This window comes from Toxotes jaculatrix, chromosome 8 (assembly GCF_017976425.1).
Source record: "Toxotes jaculatrix isolate fToxJac2 chromosome 8, fToxJac2.pri, whole genome shotgun sequence".
In the NCBI taxonomy this organism is placed as follows: Eukaryota; Metazoa; Chordata; class Actinopteri; family Toxotidae; genus Toxotes; species Toxotes jaculatrix.
In genome coordinates, this window is record NC_054401.1 from 1,451,863 (window position 1) to 1,475,435 (window position 23,573).

Consider the following 23,573-nt stretch of genomic DNA (forward strand, 5'->3'; position numbering starts at 1 on the left):
CTGCCACTGGGGGGCAGTCACGTTCATTCATTCATTCCGGCAACAGAGGTGCGTCACTGAATCAGCATCAATGATCACAGACACCAAAAACATCGGTTTCAAGCTTCCACAGGCTGAGTGTTACTGACAGCAGCAGCTCAGCTGTTCCAGGACAGCGTTCGACCCAGAGTCGCTCTCACTCCACCACAGTGTCCTTTCAGCTTGTCTCTAACGGAGCTTCATCATGTGTCAAGTGTCAGTGCAGAGTTTTGGGGTTTTTAATTGTCTTTAAGTGAAAATGTGGGACAGAATACAGAATACTTCCTCATGTAACAATAAAATAGGATCACGTAAACTCATAAACACCACAGGTTTAAATTTCAGAATCAAAGTTGATGTAGTGAGTATCATCCTGGCAAAGTGTTTCCATGCTGCACCTAAATGAAAGCACCAGCTCGCAGCCGGCTGAAACTCCCACATCCCCCAGAACACAGAGGACATGACCTCCACAGTAGCTGGGGCCCCGATGTTCTCCATATCTGTCCTCCCACAGGCTCTTTACTCGTCATGGTGGCTGATAAAACCAGCGTCCTCTTGGTGATCTGACCTCTGTCCAATCAGTTCTGGTGAATCAGCCATGGAGGTGCTTTCTTTGAGGGATACCAGTTTCCTATGCAAAGTCAGACGAGTTCCTTTGTTCCACTGTGCATTCAGCTCAGTACTTGTGTTTTAATATGAATGGATCGTTAACACATTCATTGATTCATCGCTGTATGGAGCGCCTCACGCAGGACTGTTACAGATCTGTTGCCGGGCTGTTCCTGTGGGTGTCCCCCTGCCACAGGAAATCATCTGAGGGTTTGGTTGTTTTTTTATTTTCCTGATGTTGAAGGCTGACTTGTGTCAGATGTCTGAGTCTGTCTGACTCAGCTGAGTGAAATGAACACTGAAGGCTTTTGTTTGGTCAGATTATCCACATTAATAGCGAATTTTGTGTTATGGAAAATGATCTCGTGTGAATTTCTCCTCATATCAGTTCTCATCTTTCATCTCTCTCTATCAGTACAGCTCAGTCAAATACAAACATTTGTCTTAAATTGTTTCAGAAATCCTAAAAAACTCATTTGTTGTGTTCTTGTGACAACTTTAACAACCACACACGTTTTCTCCTCACATTTAAACCGGTTTCAGATTTCTTCTGTTTACACATTTAACAGCAGAGGACCTACAGCCGTGCTAGCAGCTCTGTGGGACTGTGTATGACTGTATGTTCAGCAGGTATAGTTACTTAAAATCTTCCTTCTTGGTGCCGTGGCTCTAAGACTGAGGCATTTCATGGACTACACTAGATCTTTGATCAGACCTTTGATCTTTTCTGTCCACCTCTAAAAACTCATCTGCCACTTTGATACCGACAGAACAGACCAGGACCAGGACCAGATGTTTGACTGGACAAACAGCCACCAGGGACCACCTGGTCTGCTGTTAATTTCCCGTTCTCTCTGTGACCAGCCCCTCTCCACAGAGCTCCTCCGCGGCGTCATCGGGTTGGTTCTCCTCGGACCTGACTCCAGTGACCATCCTGCACGCTGGTGTAAACACACCGTTCTTCCTGAGTCTCGAGCTGCTCCACTTTCTGTCTCCTCTGGCAAACGTTTGTCCTTAAAGGTGAGAAAATCAGCACTGTCACATTAATGATACAGCACGCCGTCCTTCCTGAAAAAGCCACACCAGACGCAGCTGCTGGCACAGAGCAGCTGCTTAAAGAGGAGGAAATGCACCAAACCTCACAGGAAACATTCAGCAGCACGTTCTGGCTTCAAATCAGGTGCAGCCGAAAGTGTCGAGAGCTTTGAGGGAGGTGTTAGTGAGTGTGAGAGTTTAGACGGCACCTGTGCAGGTTTGGTTGTTATTAGAAAAGGAATTCAACATTATCCTGCAAGAGTTCCTGGAATGAAGCAAGTGAGTAAGTAGTGTCCTGAAGTAAAGACAAGTCCTGTGTCTGTCCTTTGTCTGCTGACAAACAGGCAGCTGAAAACCACAGAATCACCACAGAGGATGCCAAAGCATCTGATGGGCACAGTCTAAGTAGCTGGCAGGGGAGGCAGTGGAATCTCCTGTGCTGGAAGTTCCTGAGCCGTGAACTCCACAGTCTTTTAGATCCTCAATAGAAGACGGGAGAAAAAAACGGCACAGTAGAAATCTGGAAAGTGGGACTGGCTGATAATTAAAAGCCTTTGGTAACATGGAAGGACCGAGTTTAAAAAAAGGCTTTAAATCTGCTGAATTCTTCTTCCCTCTGTTTAAAGGCTGCTGAGGTCTGGCTGTTGAATGCAGCACTTGTGCTTGTGCTTAAAGGATCAGTTCACCCAAATTATAAAGGAACATTTTCTCACTTAACCCCTTGTTGTACTGACCCTTCAAAGGAAAGGACAGTTAAGTAAAATCTGACTTTTATTTTGGTTGCTGTGGCATTAAATTATTATTATTTTTTTATTACTGACAGGTTTTTAGGTGCTTGTATTTGTTTTTGGCAGCATTGCCATGTTCCAACATCCTGTTTATTTATTCCTGGTTGCTTCCACAGTGACGGAGCACGATGATGGTGCCATGTTAACGTTTGGTCAACTGATAAAATCTCACCAGGCTTTCATGCCGATGTTGAACGATCTCCCAGTCAGCCAGGTCATGTGATGTGTCACCTGTGTCTGCTGTGTGTTTTCACCCTGGGTGCAATAATTGGGACCGTCTGTCGTTAAAGGCATTCTTAGTGATGCACTGGATTGTGTTCATGAGAAGTGACTGTTGTAGAAAAGAGTTGCAGAGAGAGAGAGGACCAAACCCAGCCTTGTTTCACACCTCTGCACACCTGGGTAACTGCTGCTTACGGTGCCTTAAGGTGTGTGCGTGCGTGCGCGTAAACTGAGGCCTTTAGTGATCACTTGGAGTCTCACTCACCTTTGCAGCAACCCTGGACTTACAGACAGGGTTGAGCAAAAAATATTGCAAAGCAACATGTGATTTAATCCATTCCCTAGTCTAGATTATCCCATACGGTTTATCCCTCCTTAATCTCCTTGTGCCTGGGCAATAATGTGAATAATTTGATTTTATTCCCTGTTATTAGCTCCATAAGTGAAAGCCAGAGCTTAAACCCAAAAGAGGCTTTGGATTTTCTTCTGTGGCTGTGTTGTGTCTAATATGTTAAAAACAAGATTTTCTCCTTCGCGTCTGAAAAACAAATGTCAGTGGAAACATCTTCTGGCTCGCTGATCCCCTTTGTAACACAGACCTTTCTGACTCGTCATTCTGTGCTGTGGATTTCAATTTTATTCTCGACATTTGAAACGAAAGAGGATTAAGTGTACACCTGCTGTATTAATAAGACCTTGAATTACTTGAAAGAGCACTGTTGGTCTCATTAGGCTGTACAATATGGATTTTATGGGTTTTATTACCCCCTGGGTCAAGTTTTTGGGCACCTACACTCTGCAGATTACCCCTTCTATACACACACATCACACACATTAGTCATAGCCCAGCATCAGCCACATGCACATAATTCGTTTTTTATTACCCACTGCCAAGCCATCAGGAATTTGTCCATTTTGCAGATGCTGTACATACAGTGAGCACCGTGTGGGCTGGCAGCAGGATCGGAGCAGGGCGGAGCCTACTCTGCCCAGGGGGAAATCTGTATGTATGTCTGGGATCAATAATGTTCCTCCTGTAGGGACAGACTTTACAGAAGTTTCAAGATTAGGTTAAAATGCATCATAAAATTAGGAACAGGCAGAACTGAACGAGCTATAACTGTAATTCTGTCCTATGATTTGTGGGGTTTTGCCGTTTCCAGAGGGCGTTCAGGCTCCCAAAGGTAGATTCATCTTGTTTCAGTGTGAGTTAATGCTGTTAAGCCCCACTGTAAGATTCATAGAGCTCAGAGATTCATTTATTATTTAAAGCTCCGCTAATCAGTATTTTTACATTAAGAATAAACTGTGTGTAACATGAGAGGAGTCGCTTGTCGTGACAAACTGACCATTCATGTGAAACTTTCACAGAATTTGATGTGTGCTGATGTTTTTAAAAACATTAAAGCCCCGATTCAGAGCACATGTCTCCTCGCTGTGGGCTTCCTCTGCCCCCTAGTGGCCATTAAAAAGTCCATTGTTGCAGCTTTAATGGTGATCTTCAGTTCGGGGGCAGTGCACCGCAGAGATAAAAGTTTGGGGACCTCTGCTTCAGGCTGCGGCTCTTTGCTTTTTCATTCACTGACGGAAAATTGAAAGATAATTAATAATTGTCCTCTCTGATCCTCGCTTGTTCGCCCATCAGTGCGTCCTTCTACCTCATCAGGGATTATGATGTTCCAGGCAGCAGGAGGAGGAGGAGGAGGAGTGGGGAGGTGTTGGTGCTTTAACACTGCCTTCATCCCAGTTTCTCCTCTCTTCGCCTCCTCTCCTCTTGGCGGTCTGGACGGACATAGGTCAAAGCCTCTGTCTCGGTCGGTTTCGCGGCTTCTGGAGGAATCCTGGTCGGAAAAGAGACCTGCACCTGCATAAGACCTGCACCTGTCCGGGGTCTTCACGGAGACGCGAGGGACAACTTCTGAAAACCGGGACCGAGAGTCGAGTCTGATGAAAATGAAGTAAGTCCGTAACATCTGTTTGATCTTTGCTTTATCTTTGAATGGTGCCAGTTTAATAACCCGAAATAAATAGAAACGCGCGATGATTCTGCGCATCCACGTCCGGAGTAACGCTGCCAGCATCAGCTGTCACCTGCTGCAGCATCACTGTGCGATTCCACACACATTCCCCGTGTTTGGGAAAACGCGTGGGCAGGAAAACATACCTGCACCTGAGCCGAGTATCACAGGACGCAGACTGGCTCCTTTCACAGTCTTATACTGGTAATTATTTTATATACTGGGTTGTTATTAGTGGTTCATCAGTGTGTACACAGTGTTTTAATGTTGTACATGATCAGGGTGGAAGTAACTGAAGTTGTTGGGCAGTTGAAGTTATAAAGTTATTCAGAGTTCTGTATCTACAGGTGTAATAAAAATACAGCATTGCCCTCTGACTTGTATTATAGTAGAATCCAAAATAGAAATAATCATCATGTACCTCAGAACTATATGTTAGTACAGGTTAAATGTACTGTGCTGAACGTGGTTAAGTTCCACTGAAGATGTTCAGTCTGATCTGTATTCTGGGAATATCTTCATGAGAAATAAGAACTGTGAGCACCACATTAAAAACAAGTTCCATCATTAAAGGAGAGTTTGATGATGCAGTAATGGAGGTAACTGAGCACACGTCTGTCCATCATGAAACACGTTAGAATGAACAGTAGCTTGTGTTGGAGTTTTTAATGACAGCACATAGGAGTATCCAAATACAAAAAACTAAATACCATGAAGCCTCATAGCTTTTTTCACCACTGGTATTATGGGAAGGTTTGTACTCTGGAAATCCACCTGTGGAGTTCCTGGAAATCAAAATGAAGAGGGCTGAAGGGCTGATGTCAGCTTCTGAGTTATAATGGAAATGTTTGGTCTGATGCATTTCTGCATTTGTTTTGGTTTTTTTAATTACAATTATAGCAGAGGTTTAGTCAATGAAGAGCTGAGGAAACGATGTCTGTTGGTAAGAACAGGATTCAGGATTCAGATCTGCTGAATCCTCCAAAATACAGAAAGAAAAGTTTATAAGTACTGACATTACTTTGTTACCTGATTCACTGGAAGCACAAGATCTATTCTATAAGTGACTGGAAGGCTGTGTAAAGGTTTAGGCACAGAAGTAATGAGCTCAGTCCTTTTGTTTTTCATCCTGAATGAGCTGCAGTTGTCTTTTTGGGAACGGAAGACCAGACAAGAGACGGTTATAATAGTCCACCCTGCTGGAAAAGGAAGGGAAGGAAGTCCTGAATGAGTTTTTCTAAATCTCGCCTGGACATGATTTCTCACTCCACTTCTCACTCCATTAAAACACCAAACTTTCTTACTTTAGAAATTTAAAGCTTTAGTTTTTCAGACGTGTAATCAAGCTGAGCAGTGAGAAATAATAATGAAGGGAGACGTTTCTGAGTTTCCTTACAGACGCCTGCTTCTGTAACATGTGTGTGTAGTTTTCATGTGGTGGCTTTTAGTTTCAAACTTTACCAGCTTGGTTTGTCAGTGACCGATGGTGCCGCTGGCGCTCAGTGGGGGCAGCAGGTCATGCAGGCTGTTGTGGTTGCTGCACCGTGGGTTCAGAGGGTGTAGCGTCTCCACAGCAGCAGCAGTACGTTTCCAGCAGCTCCTCTGAAATGTGACTCAAACTAAATAACGAGTGCAGACCAGTGCTGTTGTTTTTTCTGTCACCCTGTCTGAGGTATAAGCCCTTATATCTCACAGCAATTCAGCCTAATCAGCTTATGGTTCACAGACTAACACACACACACACACACACACACACACACACACGCACACACACACACACAGTCTAAATGCTGCTGTAGCTAACAGCCATAGTGTTGTAACTTATGGCTTTTGTCACAAGCTTTGCCGTCCGGCACAGAGTCAGTGGATAACAGCTAATAAGACGTGGCTGCTGCTTGAGGCCGACCGGCGAATCGTTAAAGATCGTTCCTGTGAACTTAACGTCTCTCTCAGCTCTCAGTCACGCTGTACAGAGCTTTCCTCCTTTGTGCCACCCTATTCTCCGAGAGGTCCCCGTTGTTTCCAGCCCTCCCCGGCTGCTCCTTGCTTCCTGTCAGATTGTGTCTGTCAGGGGGGTTTGGGTTGCCCCTGGAGATGGGCAGACCGAGTCATTCGAGGTGGCGCGATGTGGGACTGGTGGGCCGGTATGATGGAGGAGCTGAAGAGGGGCAAAAGCAGGGTAACAGTGGTGGTTCTTGCCTTGAGAAAGCAGAGGGGTACAGTGTGTGTGTGTGTGAGGGGGGGGGGGGGTTTGGGGTGGTCTTGGCGTTGTGGCTGTGTGTGGGTGAAAGTCTAGATAGTAGAGGTCACTAGCTTCCTTTGTATTTATTGATTCTGGATCGTGTACTGAATCCACTTATTGAATCAGAATCCTCTCTAATCGTTTATCAAGTCCTTCCAAGTTTAGGTTATAAAAAAAACTGAGACTCAAAGATTCGGTTTAGATCTGTTTAGATCTGTAATCACCTCATTAAATCACAGTTTTCAGTGATACATCGATAAATGTTCTTAACCTGGAACATTAACCAGAAAATAACCAAGTTAGTTTTGGCAAATCACCAGTGGAATTACTGAATCCTCAGTTCTGTATCTGTTCGGTATGAACCCAACACTTGACGGAGTAGAACCATCTGATGTTTTTGGAAACCACCTGTTTTGTTGTGCGGGTGTGAGGACTCGTGTGCCGCATGCTAAAATGTTAGCGTGTGTTAATCACTGAGCTATCCGCCGGATCACCAGCGCTCACATCACACGCTGGGTAAAGTGACAAATGGGCCAAAGTCTTAACAAGCTGGTGCAGTTCTTTAAGAATGTAGTTCACCCTCCCCCGCCTCCTCCTCCTCCTCCTCCCCCCCCGTGGCCTCAGATGACCTTTCCTGGCAAACTGAGCGGTCAAACATCCTCTCCCCTGGCCCCCACCACGTTTCCCTCAAGGTGAAGTCATTGACTATTCAGCCACTGTCTTTGCACTTGTGATGTTGCCTGGGATGCGTCCTTGGCCTGCTCTGCCTCCCCAGAGGAAAGCCACCTCTCTCTCTCTGTCTCTCTGTGTCTCTGAACAGTGTGTGTCTCAGAAAGAGGGAGTGAGACAGATTGTTGATGAGTCTGAAAATGAAGAGACTGTAGGATCTGAACATTAGCACCAGTTTGACACTGGATTTATGGGAAATTTGTCCATTTCCTTGATGTGAGTATGAACTGAAACCAGAGTGACAGGCAGCTGACAGGCTGACAGTTTGCTCATTTATATTTACTCTTTTCTATCTGCAGATAAAGCTGATGTTATTTCAGCCAGTCACAGAAACTCAGCCAATCATAGCTTCTTTTTCTGGAAAATGTTTTTGGTGAATTTTGGGGAATTATTTTATGGTGACAATAGAGTGAAATGACAGGAGATGAGGGAGCGAGGAAGATGGCAATAAAAGTTCCCGGTTTAAACTTCCTACCCCCCGTGTGTCTTTCATTAATGTGTAAAACATTTGTTTTTCCTACTAACCACAAATGCAGCTTCTGTGCCGACTGAAAGCGTTATAATATATTATGGCTCTGAAAAGTTTGTAAATTTGCTGTGTGCATCACTCAGCGTTACACACTGCATGAACTGGATTAGTACAATACAACAAACTTTGTTGTGATGTTATTTCCACTTTCACTTCTGCTGAATCATGTTTTCTTCTGTCGCTTCGTTCAGGCAGACGCCATGATCCCCTGAACGTCTGATCAGTTAGCTGTCATCAGTGCACTCCGCAGTCGTTTAAGCTTCGTGATCAAATCATTCTGAACAAACTGAGAGCTGTAGCTGATATTTCTGTTTTTTAAAAGGTATTGAAGATACATTGCATTTGCCTCAGTTTTTTTTAAAACCTTTTTTCCTATTAAAATCTTACAGATGCGAGTGTCTACAGTTCTGTTCAGTGGAACGATTTGAACGGCCAGCTTTATCCCTTGTGGCATTTCTGTCTTCAAAGCTTTCATTCTGGACTGACGGAGCCAAATTTAGGCATTAAAGACCTTTGAGTGATTATTTATTAATCCTGTTTTGATTAGAAATGTGTCTCTGCTGAGACCCACAAAACAAACTTTAATTTCCTTCGTCGTTGCAAGTTTAATACTACTCTCACTCAAAGGGAAGAGCTCAGTGGCATAACTGTGATGTCTTTGATTTTCCACTCAGATGCCAACATCCATCCTCAGCTGAGACGGAGCGTCCGTCTTCCTCTCTGCTCCCCACAGGCTGCTTGTATAAAAGAAATCAGGTTACACAGGAAACCAGACAACATGTTTACGTGCTCTGTTGTAACTCGGTTACTGTAAAATCCACGTAAACATACAGCAGGTTCAGTCACTGGATTTCGTCCTCAGTCTTATTTCAGAAGCGTCACTTTCTTATGTTGCCTCCACACAGGCGACAGCCGTGGCCGTTGTCCATCCCATTCTCATGTGTCATCTCAGGAAGGACTCAAGGATGAACTGTTTAGGATTTGGTGGTCAAAGGTCAAATGTCAAAGTCACTGTGACCTTGTAAAACACAAGGTCAAACTTCAAAATGTTTACGCTAAAAATACTCTTATTCCTTTTATTAAGACATGGACACAAACTGAGGACGTCTGACTGTGAGGCTGTAATTCTAGTTTTGACTCCATTAGTGATTCTGTTTCCTGGCAGACAGGCGGAGCTTTTCCTCACAGTGCAAATGTGTCTGGCTTTTTAAAATATTCAAAAAACAGACTTAACTACGGAGACCAACTTATTCCGACTTTTAGAGTTTCAGTTTTTGAAAACGAGGATGTAATGCTCCGCGTCACAGTGGTGCGTTCCCCGTCTTTGTCGTGTACATTTGTTCATGTAAAAAAGCAGCATTAAAACATTACGTCTTTATTTGGCCGTGAGAGATGTTTTCTACGCATGGACGGATTTACATTCAAGCAGTGTGAGGCTCCTTGAATGTGCTTGTGTGGAGCTGGAGATTTCTTGGCCATCAGGCTGTGACAGTTTTATCCATCTCTACCATTTGTTTGCGCTCGAATCATGCAGCTTTTTGTAATACAGAGATTTTCTCTTGTCAGATCAAAGCTTTTCTAATCACAGTTTGAGATAAATCGGCGGCATGTTTGTCAGGCGCTGTTGTGAAGTAGAGAAAAGTTAAGTTATCAACAAGCGGGAAAAAAATACGCTCTTAACTGATGGTAGCAGGGGAATTAGGATTATAAAACAACAAAGGAAGACAGGGTGTCAAAGGGAAAAAGGAGGAGTGAATATACTCGAGGGTGAAAGGAGAGGTAATAATGGTAGATCTAGTTAAGTTGGAGGATGGGCGTCAGTCCGACCCTCCGGGGAGTTCTGTGGGAATCAGAATTCAGCTCACACTCTGCAGCTCCTGAAGTCTGACTCACAGCAGCTAGAAAGCTCCAAGGACACACAGGCCGTCCCTCTGTCTGTCCGAGTCTGTCTGTCTGCCCCCTCGCACACACACACACACGCACACACACATTCTTGTTTTACTATCTTTGTGGGGATCTGTCATTGACAGTGCATTCCCCAGCCCCTCCCCCTAACCCTAACCTAAGCCTGACTCTAACCTGAACCCTAAACCCAAGTCTTAACCCTCAGCCCTTTAAACTTGTGGGGTCCAACATTTTGTTCCCCACCAAGCTGTCGGACCTCACTAGTGGGCTCCTGGGTTTTGGACCCTGCAAATACAGTAAAATAAGAAAACTAGCACTTGTGCTGGGGACTATTTTCACTGGCGGATTAATCCACATTTGGTGCCGGTGTGTGGACAGTGTGCGTGTGTGCGTGTGTGTGTGTGTGCAACAGAGTCAAAGTAAACCAGTGTGTGTGTGTTCATGGCAGCTATGATGGAAAGGGAAAACAGGAAATTCTGAAGTAAATGAAAGAGTGTGCTTTAAAATGCCCTGAGTTCCCTGTGATGTTCATGTTCAAACATTTTGTCCTCATTCTGTCCCCCCCCCCCCCTTGTCTTTTATCCGCAGACTGGTTGTTCCTCTGCCTGTGCTGCTGTGTGCCATCTGTTTCCTCGCCCTGCCGTCGTCCTCTACCCCCCACCATGACTCAGGTATGCATCCCTCCCTCCCCTTCGCCATCACATTCACTGTTACCATCCACCACTGACACCCAGGACTCCATTAAATCACACGTGACCTCTGGCTTTTTAGGGCAGGGAGGAGCTCTTTAATCATTTTCTGTCATTGTTTTTTGCTGACATTCACATTCTGGAAGCCACTTTCAAGGCCGTGTGAGTGTCCCAGCAGAAAATCAGGTACTGAGAGCATCGAGAGATGTCACATATTGGCTGTAACATTATAATTTGGTATTCATGACAAGTTGATTTGGGAAAATGCAAACTAAATGTTTTCAGAATGACTGACCTCTGTTGGTGACGAGTAGGAACAGCAGCAATATGACAGAACTACTCTTGTGCTTTGCTAACAACCCTACAAACCTCCTGCAGATATCAAACCATCATTTTGTGATATGAGGCAGCAGAAAAAAAGTGTGCATGCCTACAGTTTCACGGGTGAGTAATCAATCACCTCTACCCAATTAAAGCTTTGGCCTGTAGTCCAATGCTGATAGTAAATGTCAGGCCCTGGCTCTAATAGCTGGTTACAGGGTTTTGCTGCAAAGCTGGAAAAGTTGAATATATCAGGAAATGGAGGATAAAAATGACCGAGTCCTGTGAGCAGCCGAGCTTTAAGCTGATTGACAGAGAAAGTTTTTCCTTTATAAATACGACTGATTTACCAATAACCTGCTTCCTCTTTCCTCCTCTTCCTTTCACTTATTTTTCTGTTCTTCCACCTCAGCGTTTTGTCACAATGTCATGTGGTGTTATTAGCCACGCATGGCTCCAGGGAAGGCAGTATATTGAATGTACTGCCGTGAAATTTGGTGCAAACATTCGTAGTGAGGTTTAAATTTTTTGCCACAGAGTGAAATATCCTGGCAGCTCTTCGGTGTTGAGTTTGAAGGATCGTTGCCGACCGTGGAAATATCAGTTTAACAAAGAATTTCTTAACCCAAGTTCCATTCACTTGTGTGTGGTTTTATTTATTTTATTTTTTTTGTTATTTTTTCCGCCGAAGCTTTTAACCACATCTCAAGGCCTTCCTCTGACGGTTTGCTGAGTTGCAGAGTGAACATGGGAAATATTATATATTATATATCAGGATTGTTGATATTAACATTAGTCCTGTTTTATTTTGGCTAATAATTGTATGTATAGATGTATCTATGTCACTAATGCCACAGGAATAGAGTGTGTGAGGATGGTATCAAACTTCTCATTTAACTCTCATCAAGAACTTGTACATACATGTATATTCGTATTTCTCAAAATGTCACCTAAGCTTGCTTCTCCTCAGATGATTCAGAGCTTCTCCACGTGACCATTCCCACCTCCTCGCCTGTGTTTTCCGTGCTGGGTGGCTCTCTGACGTTACCCTGCCTGGTGTCCCTGGCCCACCCTCCGCCATCCCCCTCCACCAACGGCCGCCACGCCGTGCTGTCTCTCCCACGGGTGAAGTGGAGCGTCCTGACTCATGGCCGTGACACGGAGATCCTGGTGGCCCGGGGAGATAGGGTGAGAGTCAGCGAGGCCTACAAGGACCGAGCCTCGCTGCTCAACTACGCCTACTCCCCCGCTGACCTCACCCTGCGGCTGGACAACCTGAGGCAGAACGACACCGGCTTCTACCGCTGCGAGGTGCAGCAGGGCCTAGAGGATGCTGATGACGTGGCTGAGGTCAAGGTCAAAGGTTAGAACCAGACATGACAGATCAAAATGCCAAGATACAGTATAGTGGATAAATAATAAATGTATATTAAAATGTAAAGAATACAGGTTCAACTGATAATTCTCTGTAGGTTCATCACAACAAAACCTGAACGAGCTTTACAAAGTTAGCGTTCACCGCAGGGCTGTTGTGTACACACACACACACACACACACACACACACACACACACACACACACACACACACACACACGTCCTTCTTCTTTGTCAGGTGAAAAAAAAAACGTGTGCTCTTAGCGAACATCTTGTGTTGCCGGATGATTGTCTGGTTTGTAGTTTGAAAACAAACAGAAGACGACACCGTGTGCTGCCAGCTCGCAGATCTGACCCAGGCACACTGAGAGAAAAGGGCTGAAAGCAACATGTAATCAGTTTTCACCAGGACTGTTTCTTTCTACAAAAACTAACATCAGAATACGGCATAAAAATAACCCGATGGCACTGACAGAACAGGCGAGTCAACACACAGCACGATGAAGGAGGTCGAGGTCAAACTGTTTTCTTGGAAACAGAAAACATCGTATTCCTGTATCTATGTAACGCAACACACACTCAACATCTGTGCTGAATGGCTGCCTCATTCAATGCCAACCACGTAACAGAGTATACATTCTCTGACCAGAGTCATTTGTGAGCCGCTGTATCAGGAACTGAGTGCTGCATTTAATGTCGACGGCAGAAGATCCAGAGTTACACTCAGATTCCAGGAGGTGCAGTTGAAAACATACTTGGACAAGAAACACGAGGAGGGCAGGGACCAGCAAATGTAGTTTGGTCATTGTGTTCACTCGTCTTGGTTTGTTTGTAAAAAGTCAGTGTAAACACAAACAATAAAGCATTTATTCCCCTCGGTCTGGTCCAAACCAATCAAACCACAGGTCCAGAAGAAGTCTGACTCTGATATCTTATTATTTGAGATAATTTATTATTTGGGACCCAGAATTCACAGAGCTCTCGTTCTGGGTTTTACAGGGGTGGTGTTCCATTATCGTGATGCATCCAGCCGTTACGCCTTTACCTTTGAGCTGGCCAGAGAGGCCTGCGAGGACATCGGTGCTGAAATGGCCTCTCCGGAGCAGCTCCTGGCCGCCTACCACAGCGGATACGAGCAGTGTGATGCAGGCTGGCTCTCAGACCGCTCAGTGAGGTGAGGACCTGAGAGAAAATGGCTCAGTGTTTAACAGGACACATCTACACTCTCCACTGGATCAAGTGGGCTCTTAGCTAGAGAATCCTGCATTTTGGGTTGTGTGGACTCTCAGTGTGCGTTTGGCAACAGCCCAGATTGTTAATGCAGCTCCGCACACACAACAACACTAAATTCTTAGACTGACTCGCTGCTGTTTGTGTGGCTGGGGGAGCATCCAGGGTGGAGGCCGGTCAGGTTGGAGGGCTGACAGTGGACCACTCAGCCAGCTAACATTTGATACGCTCTCTACATCTACAAATCAGAACACAGAGACCATCAAGAAGCTGAGAGGTTCTCATCTGAACTCAAACCAAACATCTCTCCCCACTTCAACACTCCCTCAGAGAAGAGCTCAAACAAGTGTGATGGTTGGAGAGCTGCCGTTACAGACGAAGAGGTACTCGGTGTTTCAATGCCGTGTGTCCTTTCTTTCTACAGGTATCCCATTCAGATGCCGAGAGAGGGCTGTTTTGGGGACATGGATGGACTGCCAGGAGTGAGGAACTATGGGCTGTTAGAGCCTGATGAGCTGTATGACGTCTACTGTTATGTGGAGAATATTGAGGGTAAGACAACCCCCCCCACCCATACAAAGCCAGCTCCATTTTCCCAGTTTGTTTGGAAGGGCCTGTACAGAGCCCTGAACTCAACCCTGTCCAACACCTTTGGAATGAAATGGATGCAAACTGTGCCAGGCCTTAACACCCAACATGTGTTGGGCTTCACTAATGCTCTTGTGGCTGAATGGGAGCAAATCCCTGCAGCCAGGTTATCGTGGAAAGCCCCAAACCAGAAGAGCTGAGGCTGTTATAGCAGCACATTAATGCTTGCTGCTTTGGAGTGACACTCAGTTTTTACGTATGGGCGTAATGTTCGAGGTTTTACTCCATTTTGGCTGTTTGTGTATGTAGGCCATTATTGGAGAGCCATGGAAAAGCTCCCCGACTGGTATGTGCATATGTATTTACATCTGAAGATCATTTAAACCCAACACCTGTATCCCTGTGTGAAGGTGAGGTGTTCCATGGCTCCGCCCCCCAGCGTTTCACCTTCTGGGAGGCCAAGGCCTACTGTCTGAGCCACGGCGCTGAGCTGGCCACCACAGCTCAGCTATATGCGGCCTGGAATGATGGACTGAACCACTGCAGTCCGGGGTGGCTGGCAGACGGAAGCGTGCGGTACCCCATCGTCACCCCTAGAGAACGCTGTGGAGGCGGAGAACCTGGGGTCAGAACCGTCTATCGCTACAGCAACCAGACGGGCTTCCCCGGGGCTCACACACGACACGATGTCTACTGCTTCAGAAGTAAGAGACTTTGGTATCAACTGCTTTAGTCTAATGTATTTTTGCTTGTTCTAAAATAACCACAAATACTGTAATTGGTTCAGGAGGTGAACCTGAAGGTGCCCACTTGTTAACTCCAATGATGAAGATCACAGATGCCTTTTCTTCTTTTTAGCATGCAAATAAGCTTTCTTGTTAAATTCTCAACCAAGTTTAATAGTATTAGGAACAGGTCCAGTAAAATCTTGGACATTCTAAAAAACATTTTCCAATTCTGCTCTTAATTCCAGGCGATAACAGCCCTTATACTGAATCTCCTCAGGATTTTCTTGCCACTGAGCCGGAGGACATTGGTCAGGACATTGTTTTCTTAACTAATCCTTCCCAGGAGGAGGTCAGCCTCAGCGAGGTAACAGCAAAGGGAGGCGAAGAGGTGCAACACGCCCAGACGGTCAGTCCTGTAAAACAGGTCCCTGTGGAGGCTCAGTCCCCAACGCTGTGTTATGACAAGGAGCCGCTGCTCACAGTGGAGCTTCATCAGCCTGTCGCCGCTCCGCCTGAGCATCAGCAGCCTGCAGAGAAGGCCATCCACCCGGAGTCCTACCAGCCAGCACCTGAAGAACACCCAGGCACAGATCCTGAAGAGTCCCATGAAATACATCCAACAGCTACTCCAAAGGCCGATGGTGCAGTAACTGCTGCTGAAGACTCCACTTTACCCACAGCTGATGGTTCAACTTCAGCGAGCAGAGAGCCGTCACAGACTCATGTTCCTGAGACATCTGGAGCTGATGCAAACGAGCTGCTCAACAGTTCCTCAGAGGTGCATCAGGAGGGGGAGCTGCTTGTTTCACAAGAGGACCACACTCCAGATGTCCACTTGGAACCTACCTCAGAAGCTGAACTGGTCTCCTCGAGCACATCGTATGACGTTTCAGGGCAGCCAGAAGAGTCCAGCACCAGCACTGTTGAGGAGGCATCTGTGGTTATTACTTCACCCCACACTGAGGAAACAGATGTTCACTCCACTACGCCTGTAAACCTTCCAACCGAAGAGGAGTCTGGAGAGGAGAGTGCAAATTCTCCTCCAGATGAGGAAACACGAGACCCAGTAACTCAGAGTCTGATTGTTGTGGACGTCTCTGCTGTTTCCGAGCTGGTCCCTACGACTGATCCCAGTAAGTATACAGAGAATATTAAACATGGGCACCTCATGTTTCATCAGCATTCAGGTTACAGTATCGAGGCTATTTTAGAGGTTCCTCCACTGCTTGTGACCCTGTGAGAGTCAACTTCACAAACAAACAAATAAAATAATACCAATACTAAATAAAAATCTTCTTACACTCTTGATAAGGGCAAACATTTACAGATATAACATACTGTAGATCCCCAACGTCAACCAGAGTCCATCTTTAGGATGAGACTAACTTTGCTGGCATGGCCACAAACATATCCTTAGTATATAAAGTAAACGTCTAGTCATTGCATCATATTGCACAAGTTGTAACTGGGACAGTTAATATGTAAGAAGATTTTCTAAGACCTTTGTTGTTGTTCTTATGCAGGTCTTCTTTTCAAACTAAATGGCTTCAGAACAGAAGATGCAGGTGATGATTCTGCTCAGGATCACTCAGCTGTGACCGTACAGTGCTCCATCCCAGTCGACCACGGAGACGAGGAATTCAATAGCACTTCAGAGGAGACAGCACCAGACGATCCAGCAGAGCAGAGTGGACACGTCCGTCCTGCAGAAATCCCAACAGCAGAGGTTATCGCAGCCACAGACGACTCCAGCTCCAGTGTGGATTCTCCCGTCCTGAACAGTGATCCTGTCACTTTGTTGACATCACCGGTATCTGTAACCCTGTCTCCTCCCTCTGTGGAGGTTGAAGCCAGCTCCCCAGACGTTATCACCTTCATACCTGAAAGCAATGCGTCGTCTGGAGCCGGACCTCTTGAGGACATCCAGGAAAAAAATGAACAGGAGGGATTAGGAGGAAGCCCTGAAGTATTTTTCAGCACAACACAAAATATCATAGACAGTGACCCAGAGGGGAGGGGACAAGGTACCAGGGAGGGATCAGGCGAATCCTCAGGAGAAAGCCCAGAGATGAAACCCGAGCTTCTGCTGACAAACCCAACGGCCTCCACAGACCCGGCTTCAGGAGGAACTGATGCTGACGCTGGCACTGATGCGTCTTCTGCATCGGATGGAAAAATCACACTGATCCCGCATCTGACCCTCACACCTGACTGGGAACCAGAGCCCTCCTCCTCCACACCGCAGGAGTCTCGCTCTGATCACGAATACAGCGCTCCCATCGCTGAGGAACCTGAGGATGTCTCTACAGAGGAAGAGGTCGTGGTGGAGATCACCACCGGCAGCATTAATGGTGAGTCCGAAGGATTGCTCCAACAAAAACCTATTCTGGGTATCAAACTCGTAACCTGTAGGTTTGAAAGGTCTCTTAAAAATTTATGACTGAAGCTTTTTCTTTTTCTCCTCAATCTTTGTTTCAAAAGAAAAAAGTGAACGGTTAAATGTTCGAGCAACAACTGATTAAAAATCTGTGTTGTGAGGTATAATGTGGGCGTCTGCAGTGGATGTAATTTCAGTTTATTGAGTTCAGCATATGGGATCTTAGAGTATTTTCCCAGTTTGACAGTAGTTATTAGTCTGTGCTTTCATTAGGCTGGTATGGCAATTAAATGCTGCATTATATTACTGAGAGAATTATAATTCCTCGCTTTCATTCCAAATGCCAGATGCATGCCCAGCAAGCCTCTTTCAAAAGTTAAATCATTTGCTCAGTTTGCATTGTTTATTATAGACATTTCTCCATATTAGTAAGCTAATCACAATCATTTTTCTTTACCATGTGACCCCCTCCTGGCCTTTGTATATTTAGATGCACAGTTTTTTTTGTAAAGCTGCATCTTAGCTGGTGTCGACCAAATGCAAAAACCACAAACAACCTTCGAGCTGGAGAGAGCCCAAATAAAATGACAGCTTACACAAACTCTGGGCTGGGTTCAGCACCTTTTGCCACTCTGAGCTTTTTCCTGGAGGGTTTCACGGTCGATATTCAGATTTTATGGCAGCCACATGGACTGCCAACAAGCAGCAACGCAGAGAGGTTCTTCAGGTAACAGCTCCCTAGACACATTGCTATGCTGTTCATGGAACAGTAACACAAACACCAGCCATGAGTGAAGAAGGCACTGTGCTGAAATTAGTGCCTCGAGGTGAAAATGCTCTCTTCATATTTGGAATAATTCATATAATAATAACTAAACATTCCCTTTGTGTTTTCTCACTTTAAGCATAATCAGCATGAAACTGGTGGAGTGACATACTTTTGTCTTTTGTCTCAGCAGAAGACGGATCAGAGACGCCTGAGGGGGAGACCGGCACAGACGAGCCCTCAGTCAGAATGTGTGCACGACATCCGGATGAGAACGAGGAGATCTGCAGTCCGTCACTCACCACAGACGTTCATGATGTGACCATCAGTGCTCCCACCTCTCACCCAGACGATTTTAAAACCGATGAGGAGGACCACACGGTCATGGGTGCCTCTCTGCCCGCTGCCAAAGTTTCTGCTGTGCAACAAGGAGGCGTTTCAGGTGCCGCATGTTTGATGTTGACAGAAACAAGAGTCCAGGGAGGGCTTTACTGCACGCTGCGACGAAGCAGCTCAGGCTGACTCGTTTACAGAATGCAACCAGTTCTATTCTTCAGCTTCACAAAGACCAAAGACAGAAAGTTTAGACTTACAATATAAAGCTCACTCATGCCGCTGTAGTCACAGTGTTTAATTACTTAAAGCATGAAATGAATCCAACTCTTCTCACATTTACTGTATTGTTGCCTAAGTAATAAGATACTGTTTCAGTAATATTTGTTTTTAACACCCAAACTTCATTTTATCATTGAAAGTGCAGCACGGCCTTCAGTGAGTCAGCAGTGTGTCCTATTCCTGAAGCAACAGCTCCCTCTGCTGCTTTTCAGGGAATTTGGCTTCTTACACTCAAGAAAAAAAAAAAAACTGGTGTTAAAAAACTTAATATAAAATATAATATAATATAATATAATATAATATAATATAATATAATATAATATACTAATATAAAATATACCCATTCAGATGGGAAATAGCTGTTTGCTAAATCTGGTACAAAGTATGACAATGATGGTTCCTGACAAACAGATTAAAGGAAATAAATAATAATGTGCTAGGTTGGTTATTTCTCTTCTATCACTACATCTGATAGAGATACTAAGGAATGAATATATTTAATAATGTGTTTGCTCTCACGATCTTCTCTCGTCTGCAGACTCCTGTCTGGAAAACCCCTGTTTAAATGGAGGCACTTGTGTCGACGGTGACTCAGCGAGGTGCCTCTGTCTGCCTGGTTACGGAGGAGATTTGTGCCAGACAGGTTCAGTGTCAGCTGTTTGATAAACCTGCACCACAGACACACAATCTGTCACATACAAGTAAAACCTTTCTAATAATTCAAAAAACATTGTTTTGCTCCCCTCTCTCATCCCCCGTGTCTCAGACCTGGAGGAGTGCGAGCCAGGCTGGGAGAAGTTTCAGGGCTTCTGCTATCGTCACTTTAGCAAGAGGCAGAGTTGGGAGGCGGCTGAGCAGCACTGCCGGATGTGTGGCGGACATCTGATTTCTGTCATGACCCCTGAGGAGCAGGACTACATCAACGGTAAAGCACCACGCAGGTTTCACCTGATGTTGTGAGTTAGATGTAACTGGAGCCCAAGAAGCAGACGTGGAGTTCATCTTAACAAGTTAGAAAGAAAATGGCTGTTTACAGTGTAGAACTGGTGCTGTGAGAAAATGCCTTTCTTTGGTTCAGCCAGTGACGTTTCTCGCTCACCAGTGTGTCTTAACATCTCATACACACTTCACAAAAAGAACAGCACTCTTCTTTAGCTTGCTTTGTTTTCCAGTTTCGGTTTTTCAGTGCTTGATAGTTTGGTGCCGACCTCTGACCTTTGTAATCAGTTAGCTAACACCATGGAGGATGCTGACAGTGTACGCAGGAACACCGAAGCAGCTCGTCGTCGTGCCGCGTTTCTCGCAGCGCACATCAAACCAGTGATCTTCCACCCGAACATTCCTCTGAGTCAGACTGAAGTTCAAAAGCGAAGAGTTCGTTTTAAGCCCTCAACATTTTCCAGACAAGACTCAACAGTGACGTTTCATGTCTTTTATCTTATTCATTCATTCATTCTTTTTTTATTTGAACAAAATGCTGTGGTTTTGAAGTTGAAGTTGGTATTTTGTCTGGCGGCACGGTGATGAGATACTTATCTGACATTCCTCTGGCAGTGTTCCAGTGCAGGCAGTTGCTGTGGATCGCACACACTGATACTCAAACTGTTGTGTAAGCGACAGTAAAGGCAACATCTTTACAAAATCAGTCAACTTAGTAAGAGTGTCAGATGCAGGGTTGAATAACTCGGGTCTTTAGAATGTTTAGTATAGCATATTTTACACAGGGAAGTATATAATGTGGTCTTAGAGAGGACTCTGCTCCCTGCATTCACAGTTCTCTGACTTTTGATTTGATCTGAAGTATCTGATCTTCCTTTTGACTCATATACATCTTTATGTACCACATGTACTGCATGTAGCTGTGATACAGTGACTCCAGCCTTAGTTTCTCTCCACTCATGTCTTCCAATGTTTATTTCAGACAAATACAGAGAATATCAGTGGATTGGACTAAATGACAGAACCATTGAGGGAGACTTCCGCTGGTCAGACGGGAACCCTCTGGTGAGTTTCACTGAGACTCCGTTGTAGTAAAGGTTTTCTGAATTTTTTTGCTGTGCTTTTTCCTTCATGTGACTCTGCTGTAATCTTCCCTCCTCTCTCTGTGCCAGCTCTATGAGAACTGGTACAAAGGCCAGCCTGACAGCTACTTCCTGTCCGGGGAGGACTGCGCGGTGATGGTGTGGCACGACGGCGGCCACTGGAGCGATGTACCATGCAACTACCACCTGTCCTACACCTGCAAGAAGGGTGTCTGTGAGTTCTCCTAATCGTCTTGTATTTAAACGACCTCAGCAGGTGAGGATCTAAGCAGCTTTATTTTTCTTCCATGTAACAGCTTCCTGTGGCGAGCCCCCTCAGGTTCCCTCTGCTAAAGTTTTTGGGAAGAAGCGTTTGCGTTACGAGACGAACACCAAGGTGCGGTACTACTGTGAAGACGGTTTTCTTCAGAAACTGAATCCTGTGATCAAGTGCCTGCCCGGCGGCCAGTGGGAGCAGCCTCTGATTACATGCATGCCAAGTAAGTGCTTTTCCTGACCTCTCTGAGCCCTGGAGGATTCTGATGGGAGAACTAATCCCTCGTATTAAACATGAATATTACATCTCAGTTAAATCACAAAAATACATAAGGAGGAGGCTGAGTGGCTGATAAGAGACAGAATATTCTGGGTAAGTGAGGCAAAATAAAAAGTGTGAATATTTATTTGGTGATTTATTTGCCAAAAATATTCTGTTTTTCAGGTTATGTTCGTACTTAGTGATAAATTTAACATAAAATAAAAAGTGCACAGCAAGAAGACTGGGAGCACCACAGTAAACTAAATGATTAAATCTGCTTTTTTTCCCTCCTCTAGCCCATTCAGTGGAAGTGGACTCAGTTACCTCACCTCCTCACCAGCATGAAGAGGTCATGGAGGTCATGGAGGTCATGGGCGCAGCCACAGAGAAAGCAACGCCGCTGTTCTGGGACATTAAGTGGAATGTGTAAAGCCATCGTGACTTTATTATTCTTATTTTTTAGATACCGTTCCTCTCCTTGCTCGTACCTGTCTTGAGTCTTAAAAGAGTTTCCAGCCCAGTTCCTAGATTAAGTTAAACTGTACAAAACTAATCTTTCATGTTAAAGAAATATCAATCAAACAAACGTTCCTACAATCACGGAAAATCTGGAAAAATGTGCAATGATATGTGTTTTCCAGGAGTGGAAAAAGTGAAGGATTTCTAAAGAGTTCTGTAAGATTGAGATGGACGTGTTGATTTGACCAGCTAGATAAACAAACAAAAAAAAAATGTTGCTGGCTGATGTAGATATCCCTGGAAAAAACACGGCATCCAAAATAACTTTCTCATGAAACTGTCATATGAGCAGATAAGAGAGACCTGGGCCCAGTTAAGGAAATGCACATTAATCCCAAGTTATCATCTCAACCCATCTGATCGTACTTAAAGTGCGAGTTAATCATGTAAATGTAAGTTTTATTAGTCTAAATGACCCTAAATAAACCAAATTAAATGTAAACCAAGCAGGTTATAGGAATGATATGAGGGGTTAAGGGATCCAGAACTATTTAAAAATGAGTTTTTGAAAACAAGTTGCGTCCTTCACAGCAGAATTACCTGTGAGGAGAATAGTGAACCTATAGTTTTCTTTACTTTCTCAATCAACAGCCTTTTCATAACTAAACATAGCTGTTTATTTTTTTTAATAAAGGTCGTAGAAATTAAAACCAGCCTGTTCAAAGACAACGCTGACTTCATGAATTTGACTGCTGCTGCCATAAACGCTGCATTATGTTAACATGTTGGTAACAGACTGCTGTTCGTGATGAGTTCGACGTGTAGAAAAGTCTGACATTCACCGACACCATCTTGTTTTTACTTCTCTGTGAGAGCGTTGTAAGAACAGTGGCCATCAGTCAGCCTTCATTTCCCACTGTCTGCACTCTCAAAAAAAAGATGTGCGCTCTTGTTGTGTGTCAAGCTTCACACACTTTTTAAACTTTTCCAGCACAACTCGGTTTTTCCATACAGGAAACCTGAATTATTCACCCGTGCGGCGGAGAGTTCCTGCCCGTCATCACACCTGAAATTAGAGCAAACCTCAGCCACCTCAGGTAATGTGAATGGGATGCCTTTGTGTGGCAGTCTTTAAAAGAAAGCGCATCTTTAACATCAGCAGATATCGAGATGAATTCATTTCGGCTCCAGGCACAGGCATCCCGGAGATTCAGTTACTGTCCGTCTCCTGAAGAGAAAACTGCGTTCTTATTTTTTTAGTTAGATGATACCAACAGGAAAGTAGATGGTTAAAAGCCGAAGCACCTGCTTCTCTCTGTGCACACAGGCCATCTTTTTTTAAGAATGCAGTTCACTGACTCTGGTGCTCTGGTGCTTTTTATTCAGGTGTCTCTTAGACTCTGTACAATGGTTTGGCATACAGTGTCCTGATCAGTATCCTGTCTGTAGATCTGCACTGGCCTCAGAATGACAGCTCTGCTTCTGGCATCAAGGAGGAAACACAAATATCTTTGATGATGCGACTAACGCAACAAAGCTCATCTGCTGTTTTCTAGTTTTAGAAGCAGTGTTTCTAATAGACTGTTTGACAGTAACAAAGCAGGAAATGTTAATCACTGATAAAATGAACACATACCATATAAATGTACAAGTAGAAGTAATTTAGTAAAAATGAGTCCAATGAAAAAGAGAATTAATAAAATGTAATTTTGTAATGTAGTCTGAATCTTTGCTCTTGTTATGTGTTGTTTATTGATTTAACTGTATAAAA

At 44.6% G+C, this 23,573-nt stretch overlaps 1 protein-coding gene across 4 annotated transcripts; it reads left to right on the top strand.

The window, feature by feature from the left end:
- Positions 1-52: 52 nt before the first annotated feature.
- On the top strand, positions 53-23,573 carry bcan (brevican). 4 transcript variants are annotated; one of them, XM_041044399.1, is made up of 18 exons: positions 53-1,257; positions 1,398-1,647; positions 3,594-3,675; positions 4,469-4,630; positions 10,684-10,766; positions 12,076-12,468; positions 13,480-13,654; positions 14,135-14,262; positions 14,709-15,002; positions 15,272-16,159; positions 16,550-17,377; positions 18,360-18,611; positions 19,323-19,427; positions 19,551-19,709; positions 20,706-20,788; positions 20,896-21,040; positions 21,123-21,305; positions 21,640-23,573. In XM_041044399.1, the coding sequence occupies exons 4-18, from the start codon at positions 4,620-4,622 to the stop codon at positions 21,771-21,773; spliced, it is 3,861 nt and encodes a 1,286-aa protein (XP_040900333.1). In that variant the 5' UTR covers positions 53-1,257; positions 1,398-1,647; positions 3,594-3,675; positions 4,469-4,619; the 3' UTR covers positions 21,774-23,573. The 4 variants fall into 4 exon arrangements, with proteins under 4 accessions (XP_040900333.1, XP_040900336.1, XP_040900334.1 ...); XM_041044402.1 differs by having other exon boundaries at positions 18,363-18,611; XM_041044400.1 differs by lacking the exon at positions 3,594-3,675.